This window comes from Schistocerca gregaria, chromosome 3 (genome assembly GCF_023897955.1).
Source record: "Schistocerca gregaria isolate iqSchGreg1 chromosome 3, iqSchGreg1.2, whole genome shotgun sequence".
Classification (NCBI taxonomy): domain Eukaryota; kingdom Metazoa; phylum Arthropoda; class Insecta; order Orthoptera; family Acrididae; genus Schistocerca; species Schistocerca gregaria.
The window spans coordinates 283,365,292-283,378,084 of record NC_064922.1 but is presented as its reverse complement, the minus strand read 5'-3'; the positions used below and the strand labels follow the sequence as shown (position 1 = coordinate 283,378,084).

The 12,793-nt window shown below is 37.3% G+C and overlaps 1 protein-coding gene across 7 annotated transcripts in view; it reads right to left on the bottom strand.

Annotated features, from left to right (window-relative positions):
• The window catches only part of LOC126354490 (meiotic recombination protein DMC1/LIM15 homolog), a 108,735-nt gene that overhangs the window by 56,537 nt on the left and 39,405 nt on the right, over nucleotides 1-12,793 (bottom strand). For all 7 annotated transcript variants that reach the window (XM_050004213.1, XM_050004214.1, XM_050004215.1 and 4 more), the window contains 2 exons: nucleotides 2,458-2,690; nucleotides 1,962-2,129 (listed from right to left, as the gene is read on the bottom strand). In XM_050004213.1, the coding sequence (XP_049860170.1) occupies nucleotides 1,962-2,129; nucleotides 2,458-2,690 (401 nt within the window). The remainder of the gene's footprint in view (nucleotides 1-1,961; nucleotides 2,130-2,457; nucleotides 2,691-12,793) is intronic.

Below are 12,793 nucleotides of genomic sequence, written 5' to 3'. Positions count from 1 at the left end.
ACCCTATTTCTAGTATCTTATCTTCGTGGTTCTTATGCTAAATGTGTTTGGGTGGTAGTAGGATTGTAGTCAGCAGGAGATCACCACTTTTGTATAAATTAGATGAGCTAAGCCTGAAATGGTTCAGGAAAACTTAAGTCAGAATGGCCAGATAGAGCAAACTTGGACCTCCCAAATCTGACGTCTGTATCCCTGTACACACTATAGACACCTGCTGGTGACTCCTAGACCATGACGTACTGCTATGTATTTCACTTTTCCTCCAGGTTGTTCAGAAAACTAATTCCAGACCTGTAAGCATATTATTATGCCCCATTCATGTCTTCATGTCCTCTCTTCAGTATGTCTGAAAAACTGGAAGCATACTCTCATAATGAGTGAGACTTTGAGCTCAGGAGATGAAGAGACATTACTATCATGTACTATGAAGCTTGGGACATGATTTTTTGGTAAAAGCAGTACTCAGTAATCATATTTTGTACTGTTACAGGGGTTTTTAGCTGGCTGCTTCTGATATTAACCATTACTCCAATTCCATTAAGCAATTATTAATGGTGGAGCAAGCACTACTCATGAAGTAAGTTTTAAACAAATGTATTTTAGTAATCTGTTCATCTCCTTGGGTGATTTATTATAATGTTTTGTTCCCAGATAGAAAATATTGTTTTTTCTTTCCCTTTGGTAAATTGAAGCCCAAATTGGCTTTTGTTCCATGATTATATGTAGAACTATAAGTGAAATACTTAATAATGTTTTCCCTGATATGCACAACTGATTGGTACATGTACTCACATGGTGCAATAAGAATATTCAGTTTTTTAAAAATTGTTTCTTATGGTGGCTTGACTATTATTTTTAGTTATTACCCATGCAGCCCCATTCTGCAGTTTGAAAACTGTCTGCCTGTTTTGTGCCTTTGATCCTCACAAAAGTATCCCCTAACTAAGACTCACTTATAACAGAACCCTAAGATCATAGCATGCTGGTGATATCCTTTCTTCCAGTATCTTTGTGTGTTCATTCCATATTGACTTACAATCAATATTTATCCCTAAAAACTCTGTGTTTGTTACCCTAAGATCATAACATGCTGGTGATATTCTTTCTTCCCGTATCTTTGTGTGTTCATTCCATATTGACTTACAATCAATATTTATCCCTAAAAACTCTGTGTTTGTTACATATGTGCTTAATATGTCAGAGTTGTTTTCTTCTCCTTATGCGAAGTGCAAGGTGCTTGTTTTCTTAATGTTCAGTGTTAATTTACTACATACTGCTCCACTGTAAACATCCTTGGCCATTTCATTTGCTTTCTTTAATAGTTATTGCTTTTTATCAGACTATGATGTATCTGTTGCTGTCATCATCAAAGAGAACTTTGTCTTCATGTCTTGTACTCTCTGAAATGGGGTTTGTATGCTGTCTATGCACACCATTGTAATAGGCTGGATCCAAAGCTGTGCATCCTGGCTTCATGTTTTTTTCTTTAATTTCTTCCTGACTTCAAGCTCTTTTGAGGGAAATATCATAATTGTACTCACTGTGTAATTTGCTGTGAATGCTACAAATGGGTTAAGAAGATTTTATTGCAACTTCTCAGCAGTATCAAAGAAATAGTCATTTATAAAATTTGCCAATTCCTGATGATTTTCTATTAGTCTACTCCCATCTTTGACTTGTATGTTAAGCTTAATGTTAATTTAATTTGTGTATCATGATTAATTACCATGTTAGAAATTTACACTGTAATTACCTTCACTTTTATTCAGTATAGACAGTCATATTCCATGTCCTTTATAATGTTTGATGCATGTGATACTTCCACTTTTCACAAAATAAATGTAGATTTTCCATTTAATCAGTATGATAATAAAAATTATAACAATAAATATAAAAATAATTTATTAGGTAATAACGTGTAGCTTCTGTGTTATAGATTAGCAATATATGAAAAAGGATACAAGGTATGCTCTGTATCAATGAAAATCACTTTGCCACCACAATAACCATTTGCACCTGGCATTTGTGCAGACACACATAATGTGTGGCATAACTGTGTTTTACCAGTTCGAAATTCTCCAAATGCTTCTGTAATTGCCATGGATTCTACACCTCCGCCTAAAAGTTTACTGAAAATTAGAAATAAAATGGTTCAAATGGCTCTGAGCACTATGGGACTCAACTGCTGTGGTCATCAGTCCTCTAGAACTTAGAACTACTTAAACCTAACTAACCTAAGGACATCACACACATCCATGCCCGAGGCAGGATTCGAACCTGCGACCGTAGCAGCAGCGTGGTTCCGGACTGGAGCGCCTAAAACCGCACGGCCACCAAGGCCGGCAAAATCAGAAATATATGTGACTCTTATTCTGAGCAGAAATAAAAATGATTCAATAAAATAATTTCTGTGGCTTTAAGAATTAAGCACAGTTGGTATCTTACATATTTACTCACTCTAATTCCTGGCTTCCTGTGCTTACTCGAAAAACATATTTTCGCCTATCACTAACTTCTAATGCTGTCAGAAACCCCATCCCTGTGCCAATCTTACAACATGCTTCTTTGATTTTGTCAACTTTAGCCTCAGAGAAACCTTTAATGCCACATAATTTTTTGCGAGTGCACATCTGAATCCCCTTTATTGTGCATATTCCAGAAGATTTAAGCTTCTTTATGTCTGCTACATTCTGAAAACAGAAGAAAAGAACAGTGTTTATTGATGTAATATAGAATGTGACTGGCTTTGCACTATTATTCCATTGCTAATACACATTCTGTTTCACAACTGAATCCACACGTAGCATAATTGCTGTTAAAATACTACTAAAACTCATTTTACATTTTGAGATCATTGATATATGTTTTCTATTTAATTTTGACAAATTGTTAGGTGCTACTACATTAGCTCCACATAGTTTGTATGACTTCCACTGAGAGTTAGAATTAACACAAGCTTTGACTTGGTGTAAGGAGGTGATTCAAATTAAAGCTGGCTGCTGCTACAGTTAAAAACTACCTCTGGCAGGTAGATACATTGAATTATGAAGAAAATGCAGTACAGGATTTAGCTGTACCCACATGCAGTACAATGAGCACTAAACAAATAAACTTCATAGGTTTCTGGCCAGGTGACTTTGCAAAAATCATGTGATAATATGATGAGTGTAGCTCCTATCATCTTCAGACTTGTAAAAGTGTATGTGCAGTCTTGTACTTGTTTTTGTATTACTTGCCGCTTGCTAAGGAACTTTCAACAGGTACATGGGAGTGGTTAGATACCACTTCAGACATTGACAGGGGATTGCATAAACAAAGACATAATACAAGACAATGAGGCAACTGTTGTCAACTGGGGCGAAGTGGGGAAGTAAAGGTGAAGTGCAACAGCTTGAATTTTCTGTGTTTTTTGTGTTGCGCTCAATGGATTTGATTTCAAGTTTATTTTGATGCTCATCTGTCTCCTTAAATAATTAAATGAGGTTATGTACAGACACACATGCAGCATTGTCCACTATTTTGTTCATCAAGTGGTTAAAACAACAATAATATTAACTGCTTTGTGAAGTTCTATTCAAACCTACTTCAGTGTATAAAAGTAAAAAGCATTATAAATATTAGTACTACTGCATATAGTGCTTTTGCTTGTACAGTGATTTGCTACAATATTACAATAGTCTATTGTCAATAGCTGTTCTCAAATAGTCATTTTTTTCCGAAATTGTAAGTTCAAGTGGTGAAATGGACCTTCATGCAAATCTACAAAAAATGTCGTGAAGAGAACATAATTAATGCTGTTTCAGAATTTAAAAGAACAGACAAAAGTGTAAGGTATATTACTGAAAAATATCAAGTATCAAAATGACTCTGCACACAGGCTGTTTAAGGAAACATTACAAAGAAGTTCGGTCATCAGACAATATTGACTGAAGAAGATGAGAAAATGAGATTTTACTATGGGGTGATTGGGGATTCCCTTTGCAAACACATGATGTCAGTGATCCAGTGCAGGAGTATTTGAACAGGCAAGGCCACGTGGTGAAAAAATTCATACAACAGGGCTGGAATTTGTTGGATCAGAAATCTCTTCAATCAACATGAAGTGCTTAGCTCATGTCTGTGTGAGAATGAAAAGAGCATCTGAGCAGAACCAGTAGTCCTGCCATAAGAAAAAGCAGGAAACTTTTGCTGTCTCCAGGAAACAGCATCACCTCCAAAAGCAGGGTGCAAATTTAGACTTATTGGATGGCTAAAGAAAGAATAGCAAGAAGCTACTATCAGTCAGCAAAATTCCTTCAGAATTGCTGTAAGAGCATGAAATAAATAACAGTGCTGTCCATAATGAGTCATCTTACATGAACCATTGGAAGAATGAGACAGAGATTTTATAATTGTTGTGTTCATCACACAGGAAAACATGAGAGAGCAGTTTTATGTTGGTGAAGCTATTGGTGATGTTTTTTCACAACATCCAATTGCAGTAAAGGTTTTCAGGAAAAAGGAAGGCAAAAAGGCAGTCTTCTATCACTTCCTTGATGTTGTGGACCATGTTGATGTGCAATACAGGGATATTGTGGTAAGACAAATGAAGCATCTAGAAAAGAGGTGTCGTTACAACTTTCCACCTTTACAGGAACATACTGACTTCATATAAGTTTGGCAGAGAACAGAAACTGTCTAAAACTACAAACCAAAATAAGTGTTTCCTTCTCTAATGAATTGTTTCCTCCTCTGCTACCTATGTATTTTGTGCCCTTGTGCCCTTTTGTTTTCTTTAAACAATATCCTAGGTTATTTTCTGCTTCTGTATTAAACAAAAAATACAGGGACTAAACAGTAGAGCCTCTGACTTTCCTCATAAACTTAGCTAGGGAAGAAGGAATATTACCAATATGTTTAAAAAAGAGTAAAGTAATCCCTGTTTTCAAAGGAGGCAGCAAGAAATAAGGAGGAGGATATTACTGTTTCACATCCCGTCGACAACGAGGTCATTAGAGACGGAGCAAGGAATACCCAGGAAATTAATGACCAATAACTGTTACAGGTGGCTTACATGAAATACAAGGACGTTTATTGACAGACATAATATAAATTTTATAGAAAAATGCAGTACTTTGAATGATGCCCATCATGGGTGTAGTAAGGGTAGATCCACTAATAAAAGCTGAATTTGTATCATGTGTAACTAAGGCACTAGACCAACAAAAGAAAGTATGTGGTATGTTTCTTGACCTTTCAAAAGTTTTTCCTTATGTATGTCACAACACATTATTAGAAAAGTGTAAGTGCTATGGTAACAGGGGAAAGCAGCGAATATCATAAAATAATTCATAGAAAAGAAAACATTGTGTAAAAATAAAACAAAATGTGAATAATACTACTAAAAATGTCTACTCAAATTCTGAATTTGTTAAATATGGAGGTGCCTCAAAGATCAGTGCTTGGCCCACTTCTTTTTTATTTTATATGTAAACGATATGCCCAAAACAGTAGGGCAAATGCTGCCATGTTTGCAGATGGCATTTCATTTATTGTAAGAATCTGTTTCAACAGAAGACTTAACAAAAGCAAGCTTCTCTAAATATGGCAAACAGGGAATAATCTTTTTATAAATGTGAAGAAGATCACATACGTGCAGGTACATGCAAACAAAACATTTAACTTGAACAATACTACTGTCAAGCTTGGGTACTTTGATCTAAAACAGACAGAAACATCAATTCCTGGGTGTGACAGTGAGTAGGTACTTGACATGGGAGATGCACATAAATAACATTTGTGATAAAGTGAATTCAAGTATATTTCTAATGACAAGAATGTCAAGGACAATAAACATGCTTACAATGTACTATGTGCTAGTTAGTAGGATAGATTTTATTGGAGTCCTCTAACTTACTGTAGTCCTCTGTTCTATCCAAGACAAAATAAAATTTGCTATGGAAGTTGAGTAAGGTGGCTGCCTCCTATTTCTTGACTTTTGTTTGTAGAAGGTGCAAGATGGCATATTAGGTAACTTTGTACACAGGAAACTGACACCTGTGAATCTGTATTTGCATGCATCTAAATGCAGTCACCCAGCCAAATGTAACACTGCTTTGAACACTTCTTTCCAAAAAATCTGGGCCATACATGATCACAAACAGTTACCTATACCTGAGAGGGTTTTTCCAAAGGAATGGTTACAGTCGTACACAAATAAGAAGACAATGCAAACAATGTGTGATACACAAATAATACAAAAAGAGACCAAGTAACTTGTGTTTCTATCATGTGTGGCCCCACCAACAGCAAACATTGCAAAGAGTCTTAAGAAACAAAATAGTTTTACAACCACTGCAGAAGAATAGAGATTTAGCTTATCAACAATGTAGGAAAAGATAATTCATTACTTACGGTAAAGATGACATGTTGAATTGCAGACAGGTACAAGTAAAAGATACTTACACTTAAGCTTTCAGCCACAGCCTTCATCAGAAGCAGAAAGAGATGAACATACCATTCATTCACACATGCAAGCATACCTCATACACACATGGCAGGTAACACAGCTCGGACCAGAATGCAACTGTCACCTGGAAAGCAATCTGAAGATGATGGGGAAGGGTAAAGGGGGCAGTGTATGGGTGGGGGAAGAGAGGAGTGCTGTCTGCCAGCATGTGGAGGGACTAGGTGCCAACAGGCACAGTGTGGTAAGAAGGTAGGGAAAACGAAGCAAAAAAGGATAGAAGTGGATAAAGATGGTCGGGTGTATTGGTAGAAGATGGATATAATAATTGGGAGGCGGATTTAGTGCAGAGGGGTACAAACCATTGGGTGGGTGGTTTGGGGACAATATGTTACACCAGGCTGAAACCAGAATAATTACAGGAGTGGAGAATATGTTGTAAGGATTACTCCTATCTGCACAGTTCAGAGAAGATGGAAGTGGAGGGGAGGATACATATAGCTCGGGTAGTGAAGAAGCCATTGAAATGAAGCATGCTATGTTCAGCTGCCTGTTGTGCCACAAGATGGTATACTTTTTCTTGGCCACAGTTTGGCAGCAGCTGTTCATCCTGGCGGACAGCTGGTTGGCAGTCATACCAGTATAAAAAAGCTGTGCAGTGATTGCAGCAGAGCTGATATAGGACATGGCTGCTTTCAGATGTGGCCCAGCTTCTGATGGGGTAGGATTAGTCTGTGACAGGATGAGAATAGGAAATGCTGGGTGGATGGACTGTGCAGAACTTGCACCTGAGTCTTCCACAGTGATATGACCCTTGTGACAGGTGTCTGGGATTGGGAGTGGCATAGGGATGGACTAAGATGTTGTGGAGGTTGGAAGGTGAGAGGATATCACTTCAGAAGGGGTGGGAAGTATATCGGGTAGGATGACCCTCATTTCAAGGCATGATGATAGATAATCAAAGCCCTGGAAAAAGATGTGGTTCAGCTGTTTCAGTCTGCAGTGGTTTTGAGTGATGAAGAGAGCACTCATTTGTGGCTCATTCTTGAGGTGGTGAGAGGATTGGTGTGTGAGGGGAAATGGTACGGGAGCTCTGTTTATGAACCAGGTCTGGGGCATAGTGCGTGTCTGAAGGATCCATGAGTTTGCATTCACCTGGTGTCTACAGAATTTGGTGAGTGAGTGGGCTGAGTTACACTGAGTGTACACAACCCTGTTTTGCAGCACAGAAAGATGAATCAGTAATGCATGGAAAAAAGCTATATGTTTGATTTTGAGTGGATTGGAGAGCTATGCTTGGCCATTTGAGTTTGGAACATTGTAATAGAGAAAACCATCAAAATTAGGACCTATGATGGCTTCAAAAACAGAGCTGGGACTACCAACTGTGCTCTGTTTGCAACCAGTTACTGATGGCAGTATGTGCAAGCAACCCCGTCAAAAAACATTAGGATGGAATGACTGACCAATCATGCTGGCTTAAGTGCAGCACCATCATTCTTTGGCACTGGGAGGGGATGATGGTAAATTGAGAATCATCTGGGAATATTGTAGGATCTGGTAAGGGCTCTAAAGAAAGTAGAGTATCAAGGCAAAACAGCCAAAAATCTTGAACAGCACATAGTTTAATAGAGGTGTGGCTTTAGTATAGATCTAAATTCACATGTTCCAGCACATGGTAGCACTGATTCATTTATTCATTCTTTCATTAACTCATCTGTCACCTGTCATACAGCCCATCATGAATCAGTCAGGGAATACATTTAAAAAGTTAATCACTTATAAGCTAGCAACAACAGTAATTATAAAGCACTATAGTTAAACTGTTAAAAACTATTTGTGCTGAATTTAAGCTACATTTGACAACATGAAAGTAACAAAAATAACAATAACTTGAAGAAGAAGCTACTGTGTCCTCAACTATATTAAATACAAGGTGTTCCATTCATCTGATGACAGCAAATACAGGGTCATGTCTGCCAGGCTATGGGGCCACACAAGCTGGTCAAATAAGATCTCATGTATCCATGTTAATGCCATACTACTTGCCTTTTGACCAGTGTCATTTGAGCAGTGGAAAAAACACCATGAGTGTAACAGTGAAGTCCTCAAACACAACAATGGCAAGACCAAAGTATTCCATTCCACAGCGAGTGTCCATTTACAATTTGCAAAGCCTGCTCACATTGCCTGGAGATTGTTTGAACAGAAGTTTCCATGTATTTAAGTTGTGATGCAATTCATAAATTAGTGATAAATATTGTGTAACAGGAAATGTTCATGACACAAAGTGTAAATGATAACTTATAGTGCTCACAGAAGCTCACATCAATGACACTGCATACTGCCTCAAAAATTCCCCTAAAATGTCTCTTAAATGTCTTTCACAGCAAATGCAAATTTCTTGCCTGTCTGTTCAAAAAGCTGCCAAATTACTTGGGCTAAGGCCATATAATGTAAATGTAGTGCAAGAACTTAAACCTGCTGATCCTGCACAAAGAGTTAGGTTTTGCAAATGGGTATTTTGACAAATGCATGATGATGGAACAGATCCTTACCTCCTTCTGTTTTCAGATGAGGCCTGGTTCCATTTACATGGATATATCAATTCCCAAAACTGTTGACATTGGAGTGCTGAAAGATCTCCTCTGCTTCATGAGTAACCCCTTCATTATCAGAAAATATGAGTGTAGTGTGGTGTGAGGTTAGTGGTGACAGAGTAATAGGCCCAATTTTTTTGATGACACAGCTAAAAGTGAAATATATGTGCAAAACGTTTTACAACCATTTTTCAATGAATTGAATGAAACAGAATGAAGCTTCAAATTTTTCAACAGGATTTGGCGTGGGCACACACAGCCAATGTTGTTTTGCATGCAGTTCACAATGTGTTCCATGGTAGAATCATTAGTAACAATATCTTGCCCACTGAAAGTCCCAATTTAACCACGTGTGATTTCTATTTGTGGGAAGCAATAAAGGATAAAGCATGCACAATAAATCTGTACACATTACAGGAACTCAAAGATAATATTCACAAGCCAACAGATTCAATTTCTCAAAGAGAATTACATTGTGGGAGAATAATTTCTTGAGTAAATGTCAGGGATGCATAGAAAACAATGGCAGACAGTTCTAGCATTTCCTTACATGATTGGGTGAGTACAAAATTGATTTGCATACATTTTAAATTTAGTACTGCAGTAGCAGGTCGGTGACATAGCATCTGATTTACCAGAGGAGCACTCACTGTCCACCATCTACTGTGCTGTGAGAGCAGCCATCAGATAGTTGGAACACACTGTAATTACTAATTATCTGCTATTGATAGCTTAATATCTGTGTGACCCACTGACACTTAACACAGAACAACAGTTATCTATGTGAAACTGTTTTTATTATTATTAGTATAAAAATAATGCAGTGGAAAATTAGTGTAAAAATTCAATGTTCTTTGAAGAGGCCTGTGCAAATTATGTGATCCTACTGCTTGCTTTTGGTGAGTGAACACTTTCTTTATTTTATTTACACAGCCCAGAGGATAATTCTGGAAGACAATAGGGTATGAAAGTATGAAAAATGAGACAGCTCTCTGATATTCTAACTAACACAATGGTACAAAGTACCCTTTGCACTGCTCTGTATACTGTCTTTCAGACTATTATGTAGATGTAGATAATGCCAGGTGTAAAATATAACTTCTTAATTATTTTATCTTGAGTATTGACCCAGTTACAGATTTTTATCCATATAAACACCAAGGAATTTTACATGCATTTTCTTTTAGTTTATTGTTGTCTATTTCTGGCACCATCAGGTCTATGATATTTGTTTCAGGCTGTATAATATTAGTCTTTGTGATGTTAATCTTAAATCTTGATGCCTCAGTTTTTCTGTTTATTTATGATGACCTCTGGATCTTGTTGTCCAAGGAACACAATATTTTAGCATTTGAGATGTTGTCATCATCAGGTGCGGTTATGAACTGACTGCTCATGGCCAGAGCTGGACTTCTATATCCATGATATCCCACCACCCCCACTTTTGCCTCCCTCTCCTTCACAACTGTCTGTAACTCCATTTTAAGTTTGCAGCCAGGAATGCATTCAATGCACAATGTGCTTGATGGTACTCTGCTCTACCTGCATCAGAAGCCAGTCTGTTGTTGTTGTTGTCAGAAATCCCTTTTAACCTCTTAATCTACATGGAGGTTTGGGTATAGTAACAACAGATGTGTCATAGACCTATGTTGGTAGTGATTAACATGTACATATAAAACGAAGGTGGACATAGAACCCCTCTCCTCACACATACGCAGTTGGTTCATCAGCACACCTGATAATGGCAACATGGTTGTTTGTCAAAATAATGTGTCTTTTGGACTTCAGGATCTAGTATTACACCCATGAACTATTCTCTCATCATCAACACCAGGAAAAAATCATGTACATCTACAGAGACGGGATTTATAACTACGCAAAGGAAATATTTCTGTGAAGTTGTGTGGTGTCTGCTGCCAGTAGCTCCTTGTCATGGTATGTCACTGGAGAGTCTTCTAGCCATACACCAAGCTCCTCTATTGAAAACATTGCAGGCTCATGTGTGGTATTCCAGTAACATTACTTGATTCCATGAGCCACTGCTGCAAGTCTGTGCATTATTCTGAGAGCTCTCTATGGTGGAAGTTTTTGTTATTGATATTGGAGTGATTGTCTTCATTCTGTTAAACGAGAAGAGAATGCTGATAACACATGGAGTTTTCCAATCATAGATTCCACGCACTGTCCAGATGATAACCTCAATCCTGATTGGTAAGGTTCTCAGAACACTTATTTCCACTGATCCTTCCATGATGCAGTCCCAAAATATGCAATAGTGGTTTGCTGGTTTAGAGAAGATGAGTATCCCACTGGTGTCCCACAATGCACTCCTGAATGGCACGTGTGGTTTGCCCTATATAAAATTTGCTGCTACACAGAATTCTGTAAACACCTGCCACCTCAATTCCAGAATCTGAAATATGACTGTCTAAGGACCTTATTAATAAGGCAGAAGTTTCCAGGACATCACAAGGAATCCTGAAACTGGGAATCTTCAGGTTCCACATAGCTGATGTTCTGTTTTAGTTTTATAGAACAAAGATGATAGATCTGATATCAGCCTGCACTATGGAGAGCGTTCAGAGCAAAGCACACACTTGCTGCAGATGTGCGTGTACTCAAATAACACATGCACACTGTCTCCTCTTAAATAGAGGAGCGTGGTCCACCTTCAGCAGTCTACAGCTGAAAAATTACCCTATTATAAGATGGAGTTTTTACCCAAATTCATAATTCTAAAAATACAGGATCATCTTATATTCGCAGATTGCTGCCAATTTCAGCATTTTTATGTTGTGTAATGGATTAATGTAGGCGTTGTCATACATTTACAGATCAAGCTTTGGTGGTTGAGGTCATGTGCAGATTTATCTTGGAGAATGGAGAAAGGGCTGGAGTGTGAACAGTGACACCACCCAGACTGGGAACTACCACAAATCTGGAGAAAGTTACTTTGTTGCTAAGAGCATATTTGTCTAGTCTCACAATGATTTAACAATAGTACATTTGATTATTTACTATTACATCATTCATTTAATCTAGTGCCTATGTTTATTACTGGTACATGTTTTATGTGGTCAACACTGTTCTGTATGTACTCCAAATTCTGAAATTTCTTCCACAACAATCACAGTTAGACTCATCTGATATATTATTCTGCAAACAATGATTATTACCTTTCAAACATTTACATGAATCCACTCCCTGAAAAGCAGAAGCAGTGAGTCATCAACAGGCATACACACAAAATATTTGGCACATTTAAAATTTCCAGCATTAATTATGCAGTTTAGTACTGTTTATTATGCTTATTTCTGGATTCATTTATAAAATAATAATACAAATTAATAGAACTTCATTTGTCAAGAGAATTTGTAAACCCTTTAGAATATTGTTAGTACCACAGAGTGAAGTAATAGTGGGCATGCCTCTGATGAGATCAGACATGCTTTTATTTTTGGGAAGAACAATGTAATTTTTGGCTTCATTAATGTGAAAATTCAAAAACCAATGTGAAACAGAAAAATGTGAGAGAATAAATTATCATGAAGAAAATTAAAAAAATCTTTACAGGCTTACTTCAAAATTATTTATGTCAATTGGAACCATGAGATCCTAAAATATCAAAATTTCAGCTTCAAGAATCAGTCCCTAGATGTGAAGAACTGGAGTCCGCTATGAGAAAAGAAAATAAGTAAAATGTTTATTGTAAATATTACTCCTCTCAAAGCTTATTAAAAGAGTTAAC